The 22152-nt window shown below is 44.2% G+C and overlaps 1 protein-coding gene across 10 annotated transcripts in view; it reads right to left on the bottom strand.

Annotated features, from left to right (window-relative positions):
- The window catches only part of Morc3 (MORC family CW-type zinc finger 3), a 46650-nt gene that overhangs the window by 8878 nt on the left and 15620 nt on the right, over positions 1–22152 (bottom strand). For 6 of the 10 annotated variants that reach the window (XM_076549247.1, XM_076549239.1, XM_076549242.1 and 3 more), the window contains 9 exons: positions 21948–22095; positions 16732–16860; positions 16037–16156; positions 14407–14504; positions 7617–7721; positions 5404–5526; positions 5227–5301; positions 2453–2498; positions 311–474 (listed from right to left, as the gene is read on the bottom strand). In XM_076549247.1, coding sequence (XP_076405362.1) covers positions 311–474; positions 2453–2498; positions 5227–5301; positions 5404–5526; positions 7617–7721; positions 14407–14504; positions 16037–16156; positions 16732–16860; positions 21948–22095 — 1008 coding nt within the window. The remainder of the gene's footprint in view (positions 1–310; positions 475–2452; positions 2499–5226; positions 5302–5403; positions 5527–7616; positions 7722–14406; positions 14505–16036; positions 16157–16731; positions 16861–21947; positions 22096–22152) is intronic. The other 4 variants (XM_076549240.1, XM_076549243.1, XM_076549238.1 and 1 more) reach the window with 1 other exon arrangement.

The raw sequence follows: 22152 nt of genomic DNA, 5'->3' as shown, positions 1-22152 counted from the left end.
TCTGCCACCAACCCAGCAAGAGGTAGAGATCTGATCAAAGCACGCACCCACATCCATGTGCCTGTAAAATCTTGCTTTTCCCCCCTAAAACAACAGTTTACATAGGCTGGCCTCAACTCTCCACAGGCAAACATGAACTTCCTGTGTGCTGAGATTACCAGTATGTGCTATTATAGCTCTCAGTTAATGGTTTTTAGCTAACTTAACTATGTTGTTGAAGACAGTAGGGAAAATCCTTGAGAATTTTCACATTCACATGAACTCTAATTTCTTAGAATTGCATTATTGCTGAACAAGAGACACCACTAACCTGCTGCTCTCAGGTTCAGACTGAGGTGAAACAAGGTGGTTACTTATAAGCCTTGTTGTAAAGGGACTCCCGACTTCTGAAAGATGTGGTCTTGGAAGACTCTCCTTCATAGGAGAAAAGCTCTGACTTGAAACACTTGTTGGATACAATAATTCAGGATTAATCTGTTGGAGGAAAAAAGAAAAAGGACCTTAAAGGAACTATTTCAATGTAATAGTTACCAAACACAAGATACATACAATCCATTTTCCTTTTACCTCGGAAGATACTGAGAATCATCCTAAGCATGTGGATCTCACTTTTTTTTTTTTTTAAGATTTATTTATTATTTATACAGTGTTCTTCCTGCATGTATATCTTCGAGCCAGAAGAAGGCACCAGATTTCACTATGCATGGTTGTGAGCCACCATGTGGTTGCTGGGAATTTAACTCAGGACCTCTGGAAGAACAGCCAGTGCTCTTAACCGCTGAGCCATCTCTCCAGCCCCACATGTGGATTTCTTTTGCTAATTAGAAATGGGTAAATGGACCAGTCAACTAATCCAGCCTGCTACGAGGGTGGCATGGTTTCACATCTTATTATTGTTTGTATACGTGCACGGATATGGCTGTGTGTGCATGTGTGCACATGTGGACTCAAGCTTGTGGAGGGCAGAGGCCAATGCTGGCTGTCTTCCTCACTCACTCTCCACCTCACGTTTGACATAGGGTCTCACTGAACCTGAAGCTTGCCCATTTGGCTGGAATCGCTGGCCAAAAACCTTCTGGAAACACCTGTCTCGGCCTCCCAAGCCCTGGGTCACACACACTCACTATCAGCCGTTTACTCCTGGGTGCCAGGCAGCCGCGCCTCAGCTCCTCACCCATGCACAGTGTGCTCTTAGCTGCCCGAGCCATCTCTAGACTCCAGTGTGCCAGTAAGGAGATAAACAAAGCACACACACGAGACAGCCTCTAAGTGGCCACAAAGGCAAAGAGATTCGCTAGGCTGTGAACCTCACACACACACAGCTTAGAAAACAGAACAAAAACATTCTTTTGAGAAACTGGAATCAAAGTGAAAATAATCATACAGTACTTTCAAAATCAAAGTCATCCCACTGTTCTTCTCCCAAGTCCTGTACTCCCCACACCACACGAGAAAGCATTGCAATGCAATTACAAGTAAACGTACACCCCAGGCAGAACAAAACTTCCTGTCCAAGAAATATTTACAGTCAGCCAAAATATCCCACCCAGCCTACCCATAGCTTATCAGACTGCCTGGCCTCCACCTCACGACTCCCTTGTCAGCCTCCCCCACATACAGCTCTCTAATAACAAGATTCTTTGAAATCCAATCCCGGCTGCCCTTATACCAAGTGGTGGAGCTGTCCACTGGAGCCAAGTCAACCTACAGGAGCCATACCCTTAAAGAAAACTGACCCATGGGACTAGAGATGGCTCAGTGGTGAAGAGCACTGGCTGCTCTTATAGAGGACCCTGGTCCAATTCACAGCCCCCACACAGCAGCTCACAGTTGTCTGTAACTCCAGTTCTAGGAGATCCAACACCCTCACATGGACATTCATGCAGGAAAAACAAAAACAAAAAACTCCAATGCATATAAAAAATTAAAGGGAGTTTTAAAAAAAAAGCAAGAAAGGGAAAAGGAAACCTGACTCCCCAGTGCCATCCGTGGCTGACGAGGGGGAGCTGACTGTCTGACCTTGTGCTGACAGTCACCGAGCTCTCAACTCACTCCTCCTCCTGGCCCTCTGTCCTCATCGTCTTCCCACCACCTCTTCCCTGATGTTTCCTCAACGTGAGGGGAATGAGGATGAGATCCATGCCCCGTTTATGGTTGTGCACTCCACAGACATTTATTCTCCTCATTTCAGCAATTCTGAGTGCCTGACAAGATTTGGAAAGGCTGCCTTACCTCGATGATACACCACTAAGTATTAATAGGACAGTCTGAAGACGCTGTTGGGCTAGGAAGACTTGGGGAAAAGAGTAAGAATGGGCCCCAAAAAGAAAGAGTGTGAAAGCAACAAGTCCCTCTCAACTGGTTATAAAAGCCCAAAACTTTAGAATTCAGCATCAGTTACACCAAGTACTTCTAAAAATTAAGACAGACATAAAATGGAAGGATTCATTACCCGAGGGATCATTTCCAGGTGTCTGATCCTGTATTTCTCCTTGCTGCTTTAAAAGAAAGATGAAAAATGAACATCTTGATATTTAGCCTATTAATATTTCCACAATCCTATTTTCAAATGATATATCTATTTCACTACCAAGTTACTCAAATATCTACAATAAACTTAGCTTTGATTTCATTATGATCACTGGTAAACATTTAGACTATGGAGTACCCCCACCCCATACACATTCCCTCCTTTAATTAAAAAAACAAGAAAAAACCTTACTAACACTTAACGTCTGCCTGAGCCACAGATCATAAACAAAGATATTAAAGGCTTTAAAGTGGTTTCATTATTTCCAAAACCACTCTAAAATTATGTAAATACTAGCAGACCATGGGTGTGTGTGTGTGTGTGGTGACTCGGTTAGCAAGGTGCCTGCTGAGCAAACCTGAGATGAGAAACCAAGCTCAAATGCCCTAGACTCCGAGTACAAGCTGGGCACGACACACATCTAACCCCAGTGCTGCAGAGGTGGAGCCTGGAGGGGCCCTGTCCTTCACTGGCAGGCCAGTCAAGCTAAAAAAAACAGGACGGGAGAGCCTGGTGCAATGCTGCACACCTTTAATCCCAGTACTTGGGTGGTGGAGGCAGGAGGATTTCTGTGAGTTTGAGGACAGCCTGGTCTACATAGAAAGTTCTAGGCCAGATGGGGTTACATAGTAACACCCTGTCTCAAAACAAAAACAAATAAAAAGAGCACAAATGAAGACAGCTGACACTGACCTGGTCTCCCCCTCCCCCCCACATCCATGTAACACACACAAAACGTTCTTAGCCTTCTATGTCCAGTGCATTACGTAACTGCTCCATAGCTCATCTCCGATTCCTGTTTACCCCTAGTCACACTGCGTGAGCCGTACAAATGACTGACTGTACCCACGTACTAGTCTTACCACCCGGCGAAGACTGATTATAGAAATGACCTCCTTCATGAAACTTCCTGGTCCATACCATTCCTGCCGTCCCTGGCCAGGCCAGAAGAACTCTCCTTTGAGCTCGTAACACAGGACTGTGCCCTTTACAGACAGACTTCACCTGTTTTAATGCATGTATGTTCTGCCTGCATGTCTGCCTGCGTACCACATGTGTGCACTGCCCTAGGAGGTCAGGAGGATGCTGGGTCCTCTGAGACTGGAGTGTCAGGTGGCTATGAGCTCCCACATGGGTGCCAGGAGTCAAATCTGCATCCTCTGGGAAACAGCTTTTTAACCTCGAGCCATCTCTCTGGGCCAGGCTCATCAACTTCTCAGTGTTAATGTACATGGCACCCTTTCTGTCAAGACGGAGGCCCCTAACAGGAGTGTTTCTGCACTGCTCATCTAACACAGCCCCAAACGCCAAATTCTTCTCAGCAGAGCACATGCAGCTGGGCCAGCAAACCTGGGTCCTCACAGCACACACTGACACAAAAGCAGCACTACCAGTGCTCTTCACGGGATTACTGCTCACCACTCTACCACACTGCACACACCAGTGCTCTTCACGGGATCACTGCACACCACACTACCACACTGCACACACCAGTGCTCTTCATGGGATCACTGCACACCACACTCTACAACACTGCACACACCAGTGTTCTTCACGGGATCACTGCTCACCACACTACCACACTGCACACACCAGTGCTCTTCACGGGATCACTGCACACCACTCTACAACACTGCACACACCAGTGTTCTTCACGGGATCACTGCTCACACTACAACACTGCACACACCAGTGCTCTTCACGGGATCACTGCACACCACTCTACAACACTGCACACACCAGTGCTCTTCACGGGATCACTGCACACCACTCTACAACACTGCACACACCAGTGTTCTTCACGGGATCACTGCTCACACTACAACACTGCACACACCAGTGCTCTTCACGGGATCACTGCACACCACTCTACAACACTGCACACACCAGTGCTCTTCACGGGATCACTGCTCACCACACTCTACCACACTGCACACACCAGTGCTCTTCACGGGATCACTGCTCACCACTCTACAACACTGCACACACCAGTGCTCTTCACAGGATCACTGCTCACCACACTACAACACTGCACACACCAGTGCTCTTCACGGGATCACTGCTCACCACACTACCACACTGCACACACCAGTGCTCTTCACGGGATCACTGCTCACCACACTACAACACTGCACACACCAGTGCTCTTCACGGGATCACTGCTCACCACACTACCACACTGCACACACCAGTGCTCTTCACGGGATCACTGCACACCACACTCTACAACACTGCACACACCAGTGCTCTTCACAGGATCACTGCTCACCACACTACAACACTGCACACACCAGTGCTCTTCACGGGATCACTGCTCACCACACTACCACACTGCACACACCAGTGCTCTTCACGGGATCACTGCTCACCACACTCTACCACACTGCACACACCAGTGCTCTTCACAGGATCACTGCTCACCACTCTACAACACTGCACACACCAGTGCTCTTCACGGGATCACTGCACACCACACTCTACAACACTGCACACACCAGTGCTCTTCACAGGATCACTGCTCACCACACTACCACACTGCACACACCAGTGCTCTTCACGGGATCACTGCACACCACACTCTACAACACTGCACACACCAGTGCTCTTCACGGGATCACTGCTCACCACACTCTACAACACTGCACACACCAGTGCTCTTCACGGGATCACTGCTCACCACACTCTACAATACTCACGTCTTTTTGTAGGTTTTTTCATACGTGGGATGGACCAAGTCCTCATCTTCAGGTTCTTCTGGAACTTCACAGTTTCTAAAAACAAGGATGACAGGAGGGTCACGCGTCAGCAGCCTCACCTGCCCCTCCCCCAGTGCTGTCTGCCTCTCAGGAAGGGCACTGCCGTCTGGTTGGTACCTGAACTGTGGGTCAGGGTTATTGTAGCAGTACCATTTCTCTGGAAGCTGATCTATTCCATCTGGTAATTTTCGCCACTTTAGACAAGAATCACACTGAACCCATGTCTGATCAGGGCGCTTCCTTTAACAAAACAAAAACAAAATATTAAAATGGAATTATGGATTCAAGTATTCCATTTATTTTCTACATTGTTTCCACACTAAATATTTCCTTATCTCCAATCCTGAAAACTGTGTGATCAAACTGTATTTAATGTATAATGAAGTTTTTAAAGTGGGCAACTTTGCAGAGTTAAGGTCACATACCGTTTTAATAGAACAAATGTCTCTTTACTCCTAGCCCTTGGAAGGCAGAAGAATGTCAGTAAGTTCTAGGCCACCCAGGGCTATAATGAGGCCCTGTCTTGGGAGGTGAGGGTGGGAGGTGGTGATAGTGTACACTTTTAACCCCAGCACTTGGTAGGCAGCAGAGGAAGGCAGATCTGAGTTGAGGCCAGCCTGGCCTACAGACCAAGTTCCAGGACAGCCAGGGCTACCTAGAGAAACCCTGTCTTGAAAGACAAGGAGGAAAGTGAGGGAGAGGGGGAGGGAGGTTGTCTTAGGAAGAGGTGTACACAGCCAGCTAGAGAGAGAACTCATTGGATAAGAACAATTGCTTCTTTCTAGGAGACCCAAGTACAAGTCTCAGCACACACTTGTAATGCACAACCACCTGGGACTCCAGTTCCAGGGCATCCAACAGCGAGGTGGACACCAGACACTCATGAGCTACACAGACATGCAAGCAAAACAACCATATACTTAGGTAAAACATTTTAAAAAAATTATGAAGACACATTTTACACAGGACTTTCTTAAGGTTTTCAACTCTAGACTGACTTCAAACTCTGTAGACCAGGGTGGCCTCACCTCAGAGGCCCACCTACTTCGGCCTCCTGAATACTGAAATTAAAGGTGTATGTCACCATGCCCAGTTAGCTTCAAATTCTTCGTCCTCTATTCTCTGATCACTGAGTACTGAATCACAGAGCTGACTCACCAATAACATTTTCTTTGTTGTGAATGTTTGTGTGCACGTATGCTTGTGTGTGCACATGTGCTCGTGGAAGGCAGAGGTCGACCTGCAGTGTCTTTCTTTAGCAACACCATCCACCCTAGGTTTTTGAGGCAGTTCTCTCGTGGGCCATGTAGGCAAGGATTACAAGTGCATGTTCCCATGCCCAGCTGTCACACCTGGGTTCTAGAATCAAACTCAGATCCTCATACTTGCCAGCAAGCACTGTATTGCCTGAGCTATCTCTAGCCCCTCACCAATAACTTTTCAATAGTTTTAAACAGTGGGTAGAAGCAGAGAATGGGGCACACGCCTTTCATCCCAGCACTTGGGGGGCAAATTTGAAGCCAAAGTAAGCTTAATGGGTCCTTGTTGCAGGCCACAAGAGCTGAACTACAGCTCACTGGCATGCTTGCCCAGCATGGGCCCAGGGTGAAGCACAGATGCAGAACAGGTACTCTGTATAAACAAGGCCTCATGAACGTACAAGTTCAAATGAACTCAATGTTTACAAAATTAAGAAAGCAAACTAACCTAATAACCCTTGTTCCCTAAGATTTCTAGGATTCCAAATCCTGGCAAGGTCTTTCATACTCACAAAGGCACAGGCCCAGTATCTTTCTAATGTTGCCTATCACTGCACAGGGATTTTACTCACTGTTCATTTGTAGAATTATTAGTATGTGCTACATGTACTAATGAGCACATGCCAGGCATCATACTGTACAATTGTTTTTCTTTTACTTTATTGTTTCATTTTATATGTATGAGAGTTTTGCCTGCATGTATATCTATGCACCAGGTGAGTGCCTGGTGCCCAGAGAGGCCACAAGAGGGTGTAGGATTCCCTGGGACTGAGTTAGACTGTTGCTGAACCACCAGGTAGGTGGTGCTGGGAGTCAAAGCTGGGTCCTCTGGAACAGCTCTTAACACTGAGTAATCTCTCCAGCTCCAGGTCCTTCAACACCCTCTCCAGCCAGGAATACAAGTGGTGCACAAAAACATACATGCAGGCAAAGTACGCGTACACATGAAATAAATAGACATCCACTCACTACTGTGGCGTATGTTTATTTACTTTCTTGTGTGAGCCCTATGTTTGTGCAAACCCACAGATGCACCGTCACCTTTAAAAGGACCTAGCACTCAGTACTTACTGTATGTCTTCGACCGGCAAATTTAGAGGGTATTCTGCATTTTTCTTCACTTTCATTTCATTCCAGTAATCATTCAGCTTTTCTCCTAATGCTAGTATTGTAAGCCTTAAAAAAATAAATCATAACATTAATTCAAGAAAAAAATAAAACATCAATTCAAGATCAATTTTTTAAAAGTAAACATAAAACAAAGGTAATCTAACAATGATTATAACAATATTGTGAGCAGAAACAAAAACCTCCAATTGTATCACTAATAAAAACATTCAAGTATGCCACCTTTCTTTCTGCAAAGATTGTTGTCAATTCCTAGATTATTGGGGGGGGGTAATGCAAAAAGTGAGGGAAAGGGACAGGGAGGACTGGAGGCACAGCTCAGCAATAGTGCACTCATCTAATATGTACGAACACCCAGAAGAAAGAGCAGTAGGATACTAGGAGCTACCACTGCTGAGATGCACACTATTGTCTTAGTTGGGGTTTCTACTGCTGCGACAAAACACCATGACCAAAAAGCAAGTTGGGGAGGAAAGGGTTTATTTGGCTTACACTTCCAGATCATAGTCCTTCACTGGACTATGTCAAGACAGGAACTCAGGAATTCCTGGAGGCGGGAGCTGATGCAGAGGCCATGGAGGAGTGCTGCTTACTGGCTTGCTCCCCATGCTTGCTCAGCCTGTTTTCTTATAGAATCCAGGACCACCAGCCCAGGGATGGCACCACCCACCATGGGCTGGGCCGCCCCTCATTGATCACTAAATGAGAAAATGCTTTGCAGTGAGGTCTCACAGAGGCATTTCCTCAACTGAGGCTCCTTCTTCTCTGATGACTCTAGCTTCTGTCGAGTTCACACATAACTAGCCAGTACAGCTGCAAAGCAATATACCGAGAGAACCAGAAGACCCTTGCATTTCAATCCTAACTAATAAAGTCACTGTTTCACAGCTTTTTCTTTCTTTCTTTCTTTTCCCAATTTTTCATCCAGAAATTAACTATGTAGACCAGGCTGACCATGAACTCAAAGATAACACCTCTCCCTGCTTCTGAGAACTATCACCATGTAACTTATTCCCACTCAATGCCCGGCTGGAGGCTTTGTTTTGACCCCTCAGGAAGTGTTTCTGTCACCGATACACAGATGCCCTAATGACAGCTCATCTTCCTAAAGTCACACCTGTATCTTTTTATCATCACTCACATAACTCAAGCTATTGAACTACATTCCTTTCTTCTTAGTGGGAACACGGCTTCAAAGGATGTATATTAATATACAGTTAATATAATATATAATTATTATATAATTAATTATATCATTATATTATATTATTAATATATAAATTATATTATACTATATGATTATAATTATAAAATTAATTATATTATTATATAATTACTATAATATATAATATAATAGACTACTGGTTTTCAACAATAGCCAATAATCCCACAGCTATCAAGTGATTTAAGAATGCCAACCCTGTTACATGTGTCAACATCTACCAGGTCCTTTCCATTTTTTAATTTTTGTCTATGCTACCAATGTTTTTGGTCCTACATAAAGAACCTGCCTAACTGGGATGGAATCAGTGGTAGAGCACCTGCCCAGCAAGCTTGAGCCAGTACTGCCACAAACCAACATTTTTACAGACAATCCCTTTCCTACTACGCTATAACCTCTGAAATAAACCGAATGCTCAGAGGCATAAAAGGCCATCTAGTTTTAGACCATCTGTCCATCATCCCACTAAAATAGACTTCTTAGTTACTACAAGTTTAGTGCAATCTAGCAACGATTAAAGGAATACTGTGAAGAGAAGAAAATCCCAACAATGAAAAAGCTGGGCATGGTGGTACGTGCCTTTAATCCCAGGACTGGGCAAGTACATCTTTCTGAGTTCTAGTCCAGCCTGGTCTACAAAGAGTTCTGGGATAGTGAGGGCTGAAACAGAGAAACCCTGTCTCAAAACAAAACAAAACAACCCAAAACAAATAAACAAAAACACACCAACAATTCATAAACATTCAAAATTAGTCCATGTGCTTTCTTCTGTAGGGACTTAGTGGACAGAATATAAAACAGGCTTATTAAATACTGACGCCAACACAAATGTGTTTCAAGGAATCACCTTCAATTCCATTCCACAATGTTTTATGGTTTAATTTATATGTCTCCGTACTCTCAGATAACAGACTCTTCATAAAGGTGATATTTTTCCCCTTACTCTAATACTACTACTATTATTATTATTGAGCTAGAGTCTCACACCTCATTCTGAAGACCAGAGGAGTCTTGCATTAAATTCTCCTGCCTCAGCTTCCCTGTTACTGGGATTATAGGTGTGAGTCACCAGCCCAGCTAATTGTTATTTTTCTTTCCAGTTTCTAATATTTGAATTAAATGACTTATATTAATGTACGATGCGTGTGTGGGTATAGATGTTGAAGTCAGAGGACCACTTCCAGGAGTGTTCTCCTCCCTCCTTTAACACAGGCTCTGGGGATCAAACTTGGGTTGCCAGGCTTGCGCTTCATTTACCTTCCCTGGATTATGTCAGCTACTGCCCCTGGAACAATGGTGAACAGCTGATATTCTCATTCATTCTCACTGTTAGAGGAAACCTACCACTAAATTGCCATTAGAAATGTTACTCACTTCCTTTATAAATTAACTCGGCTTAGCATGCCCTTGGTTATAAGTGGTTCCTTTAAAAACCTCACAAATGGGGGCTGGTTACGGTATACACCTTAGATCCCAGCAACTTAGGAGGCCAAGGCAGGCTGATCTTGGAGTCTGAGGCCAGCCTCGTCTGCATAACAAGTTCTAGGCCAGCCAAAGCTACATAGTGAGACCCTGTCTCAATAAACGAGGCTAGAGGGATATCTCAGTGGTTAGAACACTGTTATTCTTCCACAGGACTCAGGTTTGACTCTCAGCACCCACACGGTGGCTCATAACCATCCATAACTCCAGTTCCAGGGGCTCCAAAGCCACCTTCTGGCTTCCACAGGCATTAGACATACGAATGGTACATAATTATAGATGCAGGCAAAACACCCCACACATAAAATAAACAAATAAACATGCAAACAACAAGCCAAAAAACCCAAAACAAAAAGTTCACAAATGGGTTCTGAACTTAATGAAGAGCACATAAAACATAAAACCAAGCCAAAAAAAAAAAAAAAAAAAAAAAAAAAAACCCAAAAACTTCACAAACAGGTACTAAACTTAATGAAGTACACTTCCCCATGGATATGAAGACACCTGGTATTTTTGCTTTTTTTCAATCAATGTGATCAATGACGCTGGTTTTTCAGTATTGAAACTACCCATCGGGGTCCTGATATCACACAGAAGTGTTTGTCACTGATCCTGATGGCCCCTTAGGGTGTAGGGTGATAGATAGCTGACTCCCTGAACTTACTGACTTCCTTGTGAACCACACAGATGCTCAAAATAAATCAACATAAAACAATTTTTACCAGTAATCTCTCAGAATATAACCCCTTTGGTTTTAATAGTATTTGCTACTATTTTAAAAAAGTAACCGGTCCATATAACCTTCTTTTCACAGTGTGCCTGGGTTTATTATCAAGGCTATGTACTTTCATAATAGCTTCCAAAGAGTTTGTGAGATTCATAACACATCTTCCTTAAATGTTTGCACTTAGAAAATATTACTTATTTTCTGAGTCTGTGAAAATTAGTTCTGTTACCCTCTTAATGGTCTTTTTTGGAGACAGACCCTAATTCTTAAATTTTTATTACATTTACTTACTCTGTGTGTGTGTGTGTGTGTACACAGCATGATGCCCTTTAGAGGTCAGACAACTTGGAGGAGTTGGTTCTCTCCAGCTACCGTGTGGATTCCAGAAATCAAACTCAGAGCAGCAGACGTGGCAGCAAGTGCTTTTTTCCCAGTCAACTCCCATCAGGGCCTCAGTCTCGAAGCTGCCTCAGCTCACAGGTTCCCTTGCCTTAGCCTCTTCAGCACGGGATTACAGGTCTGCCTCATATCTTTCTCACTGTGACCGCGGACACAGACCCATGCTGGCGTCCTCCTGTCTCACTGTATCTTACACACTTGCTGGTGTGCCCATGTCGGTCGGCATGCTTTCCACTCCAAATCCAGTCCGGGACAGTGAGGACTCTGTGCTTATTTTATGCTGAAGCATTTTTATGTCTTCACTGTTACTGAACTTCTGGTCTGAAGGCAAGTGCTCCCAGCTGTGCCCAGCTGTGCCCAGCAAGGCTGAGAGCAATATGGACTACTGGGGCGCAGCTCAAGAGGATACAGAAGGAACAATGTTACAGCTGGGCTAGTGACCATTCATTTAATAATTGGGCCAAGAATCTGGGTGTTTTTTGCCCTTGTCCTAAGAATATGCCTGAGGCTAAATTGAAAATCTTCAGAATAATTTTGTTGGCAGGGGAGATTTCAAGATAGCCTAACATTAACATGGTTATTAGTGACTGTTTGTTTCTTTTGGTTTTTTGAGACAGGTTCTCTGTGTCTCTGTGACTTAGAAATCACTATGTAGACCAGGCTGTCCTGGAACTCACAGAAATCTGCCTGCCTCTGCCTCCTCAGTGCTAGGACTATAAATATGTGCTACGATGCCCAGCTTATCCGTTATTTTTTTTTTCCTCGTTTTTCTAGACAGGCTTTGGAGCCTGTCCTGGAACTCACTTTGTAGACCAGGCTGAACTCAGAGAGATTCTGCCTCCAGAGTGCTGGAGTTAAAGGCACGAGCACCACCACCACCAGGGTTAGCAATTATTCTTAAGCAGATACCACCTAGCTAACCTTCCAACTGTACAATGAAAAGGCCTAGGAACTGTCTGTTCCTAAAAAGAAGCAACAAAGGAAAACTTATGTGTAATATGAATCGTAAAGGGTCTAATTAATAAAAAAACTGGGTGCCAGCTATTGGTGTAAATTCTGAAAGGCTAAAGGTGTGTGTGAGCGCCACCGTTTTCTGGTCTCTATGTCTAGCTAGTGGCTGTTCTGTTCCCTGACCCCAGATAAGTTTCTTCAGGTGCACAATATATTAGGGGACACAATATCACCACACTTATGCAAATGAATTTCAGGGAGGGGTCAGTCTCCATCCCAAGCAGGAAGCAGAGGCAAAGTGGGGTGAAGGAACTGTGGAAACTTCTTCCTCAGTTAAGGAAAGCTGCTGAAACCAGCTGTATTGCAGGAAATCCCTATATGGAGGCCCGAAGAGGACACTGTGTGAAGCTGTCCAAGTGAAGTCTGGATTGTGCTGGAGACCCTTGGATGTTAGAGGGGCCATCTGTGGAGTGTCTGCCATGGAGAGTGCAGACAGGGTGTGGAACCAGCCCGAGAGGGAGAAGTGTGTTGCAGTCAACAAAGCCTCTAATTCCAGTAGAGGCAAGAGGATCTTTGTGAGTTCGAGGACAGCCTGCTCTACACAACAAGCTCCAGGACAGCAAGGACTACAGAGAGAAGCTCCTTCTCAAAAACAAACAAACTGCTGAAAGAGAAAAGCTATCTAAGCCTTGTGACATCAGGCATAAAGCTATAGGATTGAAGTTTGCCAAGATAGGTTTGGATCTTGTTTTGGTCCAGTATTTACTTCTTCTCTGCACCCTTCCTTACTCCTTGCTTTTGAATGACAACCTATATTTTGTGGAAGAACACAGTTTGCTTTTTCTTATTTTCCAGGGGTTTTTAAAAGATTGCCTGAGTCTCAGAAGAGAATGAACTTTTGACCTGTGCTAGACTGTGAAAGACTACAGGGACTTTTGAAGGTGGACTGAATGAACTTTGCATTATAGCTATGACCCTACCTGGGCCAAGGAGTGGACTGTGGTGAACTGAATGAGAACAGCTCTCCTAGGCTCTTATGTTTGAATACTTGGCTCCTAAATTGGTGGAATTATTTGGGAAGGATTAGAAAAGCGTGGCCTTGGAGGAGGTGTGTCACTGGTGGGTGAGCGCTGAGGTTTCCAAAGCTCACAACACTTCCCAGTTGGCTTTCTTCTCTGCCCTGTGCTTGTGGGCAGATGAAGCTTCGTCACTGCTCCAGTGCTGTGCTTACTTGCCATCATGGTCCCACTCGTGATGGTCATGGATTTAACCTCTGAACTGTAAGCCCCAAATTAAATGCTTTCTTTTATAAATTGCTTTGGTCATAGCAAATAAAAAGACATCCAGAAAGAAAATGTATGGGGCTGGAGAGATGGTTCAAAGGGTAAGAGAGCTTACTGCTCTTGCAGATGACCCGAGTTCGGTTCCCAGCACCGAAATCAGATGGCTTACAACCTCCTATAACTTCAGCTCCAAGGGATCCAACCCTTCTTTTGGACTCCGTGGACATCTGCATTCACATGTGCACAGATCCACACAGACACACATATGTATACATATTTAGAAAATAAAAAGGAGAGAAGCCCTACACTACAGAACTTTAAAACAGTGAGTAACTCATATAGGAAAGGGGCTGGTCTTCTCTTCCATCTCAGAATTTGTCATCTATCCCACCATGAGAAGAATATACAATTCTGTATCTCAACATGATACAGAAAATAGAGCAAATCTCTGCCTGTGGATACTGGGGTACCTACCTGTAGCTGCAGCATTTGGGAGGTGTAGGAAGGACTGTCAGAAGTTCAAGGCAGAGTAGAGTACATAGCTAGTCCAAGGCCCGTCTACACAGATCTACCCCATCTCAAATATGTCCTCTGGCTAAAGGGGTGAATATTCCAGCCATCTCAGGAACACGTTTGCTCAGAACATTAGTATATAAATGGGCAACATACCTGTACTCATTAGTATAGTCAAAATCCTGCTTATTATGAGTTGGCTTAAGGAAATTACATTCTATAATTCCAACCACTCCAACGCCCATGTTGTTTGCCTGAAATATAATGAAACAGTATTTCAGACATAACACATGTTTACTATATCCTTCAACAAAGATTTACATCATAAACTGCTTTCTTACACTTTATATGACTCCCCTGAACTTTCCTGGTAAGTACTTAGTGTTTTTTATTAAGTTAATTCCTGGATATATTGGAGCTTCTTCCACACCCACTCCTGGCAGGTGTCCGTCTAGATGAGAACTGTGAGCAAACTAACAAAGGAAAGGACCACACGGAATTCAGTGCAGGGACTTTCACAAGCACAGCCACGGGTGAGCACAGTCCTGGTGTCGGTGCACCCACACCAGCAGCCCTCACCCTGCTGCCACCTGTAAACCACTGTACCACAGGCACCTGCAGCTTGTAGTCCATGTCTCCTTCTTACACCTGGCACAAACAAGTCTAAACGAATCCACACTACGATGTCGTCAGAACGTATAATACATTCTACAGGAACTCCGAATAAATTGAAAAGAATGAAACCGAAATACTTGGGGACAAAGAGAAAGCGCGCCTGAACCCTTCCCACATGCTCACTTCAGCAGCCCATGCAAAGCTGGAAAGGCACACAGGTTAACACGGCCCCTGTGCCACGAGAGTCCTTATCTAAATCAAACAACTCACCTTTAAAAGGGCCGTGTGTGCTCATGATTATCACCCAATACTAGAAAATAGAGACGCTCTGATGTATGCAGAACAAACTACATGGTGGGTTATGACTAAAAACCTAAACTAATATTACAACAATGAAAGTTACTTAAAAGGGCAGTAATTCTAGAAAAATGGCTCGGGGAACAGGCCCCTGGTACCAAGCCTAACCTGCAGCCTCACATGGGAGGAGGGCAGTTCTAACCTATCAGCTACTGCTTTTCAGGCTGGTTCCATAAATACCAATAGAAACAGCCAAGTTCAACAACAAACGAACACCAATCTAATTCATTTCATTAACCACGTGACCCATATCCAAAGGCAGTTGAGAGACTGGCATCTACAGGAGTCATGCTAGCTTAGTTTGAGACCAGCCTGTGATACATAGTGAGATGGTCACACACACACACAAGACAAAACACCCAAACTTCCCTCCAAACAACTCAACCCAGAGATATACCTCTGCGTCTGAGAACCACACTCCCTAAGTCTGGGGCAAACTACTTATTAGTCCCCAACTCCAAATCTGTAAGATAAAGTAAATCCTCCGTCTCTCTTGTAGGATGGAGAACCAAATGACAAGTGACCACGGCCAATGACAGGCCAAAGCTGCTTTAAAAGACTGATATCCAGCCAGGTGTAGTGCACGCACCTTTAATCCCCGCACTCGGGAGGCAGAGGCTGGTGGATCTCTGTGAGTTCAAGGGCAGCCTGGTCTACACAATGAGTTTCAGTACAGCCAGGGACACATAGAGGGACCCTGTCAGAAAGCAAACACCCCTTCCCACCTCCAAAAAGACTGACACCTAAAAAGCCATGAGCAAAAAATAAATTATTCTTTTGCTAAAATCATTTTTTTTTCAAATATAAACCTTACCTTTAACTGACATCCCACTTTTTCATAAGCCTTGATGAGTCTATTTTTGTGATACATCATTATCCCATAATGATCTTTATTTCTGCAGTTGAACCCAAAAGTAATTCTCACTGTTCTAGTCTTGAAATATTAAGGAAAATTCTGAGCATAACACTTCATCCCCTTGCATGACTCTTTCTGTATACTAATAAACCCCGACATACAGGGACTGCAGAGACGCTCTCCTTCCATGGGATGCAAGTTTGAGTCTCAGCATCTACATGGCGCCTTACAGCCATCTCAGTCCCAGGGGATTTCACACGCCACTGGCCTCCTTGAACACCAGGCACCCGCGTGATATACACACATGCAGGCAACACATCCATACATATAAAATGAAAATATATAAATCTATTAAGAATAAGTACGTGCCAAAGTACACACAGAAAGCAAATCTGGAGACCAGACTGCTGTGGGGAGGGCTCGTGAGATGGAGCAGCGGGCAGGACTGGCCACGAGCCTGGCTAACACACGGACTTCCACCCCTGGGGCCCACGGTCAAAGAGGAGGGCCCCTGCAAGCCGTCCTCATCTCCATGCACCCACTTACGAACACACAAATGAACCTAACTCCGTAACGTCCCAGGGACGGAGAGGGAAAGAACAGCTGACTCTGACTGTGCGTCCCCGTCTGCACAGCTCAGACATGAAGGATACTAGAAATTTAGGCCGGTACACATCACGTTCAATGTAGGCAAGGCTCTTGGAGACCAGCTGTGTCTTCACTTTCTGTCCACGCAGGATGATCTGCATTCGTGGCTTTAGGTATAAAATACTGCAGTAAGCCTGGAAAGAAACAAAGCAAAATCTGTCTTTTCCAAAGACTTATTCACAGATGGATTCAGTAGTACTCAGATATGAATGTGGTAACGAACGCCTTAACTCCTCACTCAAGCAACACAGATACAGAGGTGGGGTATAGTTCATGAAAAAGGTGTGCACTGAACATGTAGGAGGCCCTGGGTTCCATCAAGTATCAAGCAGTGAAAACACGAAACGACATTAGTTATTCTGATTTCAAAAGAATTTTTTTTTGAGACAGGGTCTCAAAATAGCACAAACTGCAATACGAATTTCTAAAAATGGTCTTTTAATAAAAATCCCGGATCCAGATAATGCTGGAAGCTCAGAGAGACCGGGAACAAGCCACCACCACACCTCACCTCCAGCACTCCTCAGCCTGAAAAGCCTCTGCTCCTGTCTCCACACGCCTTATATAGCTTTCTCTGCCCAGGCATCACTTCCTGGGATTAAAGGCGTGTGATTCCCCAATACCTGAACAAGATTAGAAGTGTATGTACAGTATATTCTAACAATTTACCTCAAATGTGTATCAATATACAAAATTTGTATACAATATACAAAAACTCAATCCAATGAAAAATATGTAAAATTAGTAGTTCCTTTTTAAAAGTAAATTCAATAATCTACCCTCTTATCTTATATCTATCTCCTCCTCCTTTGCTTTTCAGAGCAGGTTGGATAATCTGCCCTTTTACCCTATTACTTTTTGTTTTTTTGTTGTTTTTCAAGACAGGGTTTTTCTGTAGTTTTGGAGCCTGTTCTGGATCTCACTCTGTAGACCAGGCTGGCCTCAAACTCACAGAGATCTGCCTGGCTCTGCCTCTCAAGTGCTGGGGTTAAATCCATGTGCCACCACCGCCCGGCTTATCCTATTATTTCTATATCTTTTTTTTTTTAGTAGATTCAATAACCTATCTTTTATCTTATATCTATATCCTCTTTTTTTCTTTTCAGAGTAGATTCAATACCCTTTTATCCTATCATTTCTATTTTTTTAGAGTAGATTCAATAATCTACCTTCTTATCCTATCATTTCTATATAATACATGTCTGTATCAACAAGCTACCTAGAACTCAACATATAGCTAAAGACGGCTTCTACCTCCTCGAGGAGCAGTTCGGGGGTGCACCAGCACACCTACAAATTCCAACACTCAGAGCCCAAGCAGGAGGATCTCCACTTTGTGGCCACCCAGTGAGATCTTTCTCCAAAACAAGTTCAATTGTCAGAACACAATTCAGGAATGGAGCCGTGTGAGGAAAATACTTCACGCTTGTGAGAACACTTACACAAGAGTCTTGTGACTTCAGTTTCTTCAGGAGAAACTGTTTTTGGCATGTGCTTTCATGGTCCTCCCGGTTGCAGGGAGAGGAGTGAGTTGACTTCAGATTATTGACTACTGCTTGCTGCTGTTATTCAATTAAATGTTTAAACTACCCTTTAGATGTTTGCCTCTACGGGAAAATGTTTTTGCCCTGTGGTGGCTTGTCCTTGGGATTGTATACAGCTTGAACTCATGAGAATTTTTTGTTTCTTTGGGACAGGGTTTTTCCGTGTAGCTCTGGCTGTCCTTGAACTCAGAGATCCACCTACCTCTGCCGCTTGAGTGCTGGGTTAAAGGCATACTAACCCTCAGAATATAAACTGTCTGAGGCTCTGAATAAAGTTGGCTATTGCATGAGACTTTAGTCTCTTCATTTATCTCTCCTTCTCCCAGGTCCTACCACTTCTAGAGCAGTGACACTCAATGACACTAAGACCAGTGAAAAATGTACATAGATACTGACACATTACTGAACCCAAATTGTCAAGTGCTATGTATAAATATTTAAAATTTGTTTTGTTTTTCGAGACAGGATTTCTCTGTGTGGCCCTGGCTGTCCTGGCCTTAGAACTCACAGAGATCCACCTGCCTCTGCCTCCTGAGTGCTGGGATTAAAGGTGTGCACTACTGCATGGCTTTATTTAAAGTTTTTAGAAAATGTTCACATATACCTGACTGAAACCTGCAGGAAGGAGGGTCTAAACTTCAAGATGTCAAAGAGGAGGGCCAGGATGAGAAAATAAAGCTGACGGCTCATGCCAGCAAGTTTATTAAGCAGCACAGCCTCCCATGCACTGTTACAGGGAAAACGCGACAAGGTCAGCTGGACTAATCAAGTCTGGTTGTGCAAAGGGAACACACGACATCTTAAGTGTGTCACAGACCAGCATGTCTCAGGGACTAAGAGCCACCGCCCTTCAGGGGTAAAAGTTGGGTTCCCACAAAACCTTGACTCCCTAGAGGCCATGTCCCCAGCCCCAAACCAGACCTTGCCAAGTCTGATTGTAGGCAAGGACACAGTATTCCCTTTGTCCTTTCTTCAGGACCTCTCAGAAGGCCTTGGATTGGCTTGGTCCCAACAAGAACCAGGAGTGAAAGCTCACACCTATACCCACCCTGTGAAGTAGAGGGAGGAGAATCAGAGCTCAAGGTCAGCTTTAGTACAGAGTAAGTTTGAGGCCAGCATGCGAAGAGACCCTGCTTCAAAAGAACAAAGGGGAAGAGAAGGGATGGATATGAACAAAAGACACTGCATACATGTACATATTCTCAAAGAATTGTTGGGGGAAGGCGTTTTTTGAGATAGGGTTTCTCTTTGTAGCCTTGGCTGTCCTCGAACTTGCTCTGCAGACCAGGCTGGCCTTGAAGTCAGAGATCTGCCTGCCTTTGCCTCCCAAGTGCTGGGATTATAGTCATACACCACCACTGCCTGGCCAAAGAATATTTTTTTTTTTAAGTTAAAAAAACAACAACAAATAAATGGATGAGGAAAAAAAAAACATACAAAGGTACCAAAAAGGACATTTCCTGACCCTGACCTTTCATTATTGGTATTATAATTTAAAGACAAACTAAAACAATGTATTAGGCAAAAAGTAACAAGCGATCTGGAACTCAAACAGGAGAACGTTGTCAGCTTGGCAGGTGTTTTTCTCGGGAGGCCTCGACTCCAATTTATTTCCATGTAGCTGAGAACGACTGTGTACACTCATCCTCTGCCTCTATGTCTCTCCAGTGAGCCCAGCTCAGAGCATGTTTTCATTCCTTTTCTTTTTGGGGGAAAGATTTTTGAAATGGGGACTCACTCTGCAGTCCAGGCCAGCCTTGAGCTAAGAGCAATCCTCTTGCCTGAGCTTCCAGAGTGATAAAGAGAGAGATGTGAGCCACGACGCCCAGCTTGTCTTCACTTAACTCGGGACAACCTAAGCTTGGCATAATGGCACATGCCTGGATCTCAGCAATTAAAAAGCCAAGACAGGAAGACTGAGATGGAAGGCCAGTCCAGGCTACCCAGGAAACAAAGAAAACCTTAGAAAACTGAAAAACAACCAGTACACGCTAAAACATGTTTTTCCGTCTCCCCATTACTGTAAGAAATCTCTGAACAAAATGTGTTGGATAATTCAGAGAACAGATGAAACTCTATAGAAAGGTAAAATCTGAACATTTCTTACTTTTCCCCTGGCTTCTGATGTCAAGGACATGGTAATGATGTCTTTTCTAAAACCCACCATGGTCTCTGAAGGACTGCAAGGTGAACTGTCTGCTCTCACTGCTTGGGATCTGTTCACCCTTAACCATGACTTTAACAGGATATGACCAACAGTATATCCTGTTATTTTGTATTTGCTATTGTGTATACCTGAGACCTCAGAAAATGTACATTGTAAAGGTCAGAGTCTTGGCTTGGATTATGTAATAACTTTAGCACAAAAAGCCTAAGATTAGTATGCTCTCATTCAAATCAAGAAACACTGATCCTGTTACAACATCGCAGCACTACAATTTGTGAGTGTGCACACGTGATGTTCACACTGTCAACTGCACAGGACTGAGAGTCACCTTGTGAGTGCACACATGTGACGTTCACACTGTCAACTGAACAGGACTGAGAGTCACCTTGTGAGTGCACACACGTGACATTCACACTGTCAACTGAACAGGACTGAGAGTCACCTTGTGAGTGCACACGTGACGTTCACACTGTCAACTGAACAGGACTGAGAGTCACCTTGTGAGTGCACACGTGACATTCACACTGTCAACTGCACAGGACTGAGAGTCACCTTGGAGATAAATCTCTGGGGGTGCCAGTAAGGATTTTCTACATTAGATTAATTTACATGGAAAGATCCACCCTAAAAGTGGGTGGCACCTGGGTTGGGGTCTCAAAATACGTAAGAAGGAGAAAGTTGGCTCAGCAAAATCTTCCTCCTTCTGTCCCCTCTGCCTCTCCCTTCTATCACAGCTTCCTCAAGTGTAAGCGGAAGTAAACCCTCCTCCTTCAAGCGTACTGTAGGGTGTCTGCACCGGGAGAAAAGTAACCAGCACACTTCCTCGCACAAACATAACCCTACTTCTGAAGTCAAACCTCAAGAGATGCTTAGTACAAATGTCACTACTGTATATATCTGGTCAATAATGAGTTGCTTTAGAAGACAAATCAAGGTGTATTAGGTGTGTATCCTACAGCATCACATTTTTAGAACACTGATTTGGTGTTCGGTGACTGGAATCCATCAGTATGGTAACCTAACATGTACGGATTGGCCAACTCCAATGAACGCAGTATAGAGTGGAGAAGCAAAAGCACCATATGAACTGATGTCTTCAGACTTAAACAAGGTTTGCCTCCTCCCTGCTCTGAGACTGTGTCTCCTGTAACCCAGGCTGGCCTCCAACTCTGTAGGCAAGGATGACCTTGAACTCCTGACCCTTTGGCCTTCAGCTCCCCTGTTCTGGGATTACAGGTATGCACCACCATACCCAGCTTATGTGGTACCAAGGGTCAAACCCAGGGCCCTGTGCATACGAGGCAAGCACTTACCAACTAAGCTATACACCAACCCACCTATTAAAGAAGGGTTTTCACAGCAAATAAAACCAGCAGTGCCCAAATGAGCAGGTTAGTATGTTGACTCACGTCTAACACACTTAGTAGAGACAACCCAAGTGGCTAATGCAAGCCTGCTAAGAGCTCAGTGCTTTCGGAGTGCTGGTTTCCAGCGACAGCTGAGTACATACCCTTAAGGAGTAGTCACTCTCAGGGGCAATCTGGTCCATCCTCTCTTGTTTCTTGTACCCTTTCTTCCCTGCAATGTCATCTAAATCCTCGGGAATTCTGATGTCATATTTATCCTTTTCAAAATCAAATTCTGTTGCATTTTTGTAACTGTAAGAAAAGAATTCAGAAAGAAGCAAAATTTAACTTCACATCAAGAAAAATAAG

Source organism: Peromyscus maniculatus, chromosome 12 (genome assembly GCF_049852395.1).
Source record: "Peromyscus maniculatus bairdii isolate BWxNUB_F1_BW_parent chromosome 12, HU_Pman_BW_mat_3.1, whole genome shotgun sequence".
In the NCBI taxonomy this organism is placed as follows: Eukaryota; Metazoa; Chordata; class Mammalia; order Rodentia; family Cricetidae; genus Peromyscus; species Peromyscus maniculatus.
Note: the sequence above shows the minus strand (reverse complement) of the source record. Positions and strands in the feature narration are given on the sequence as shown.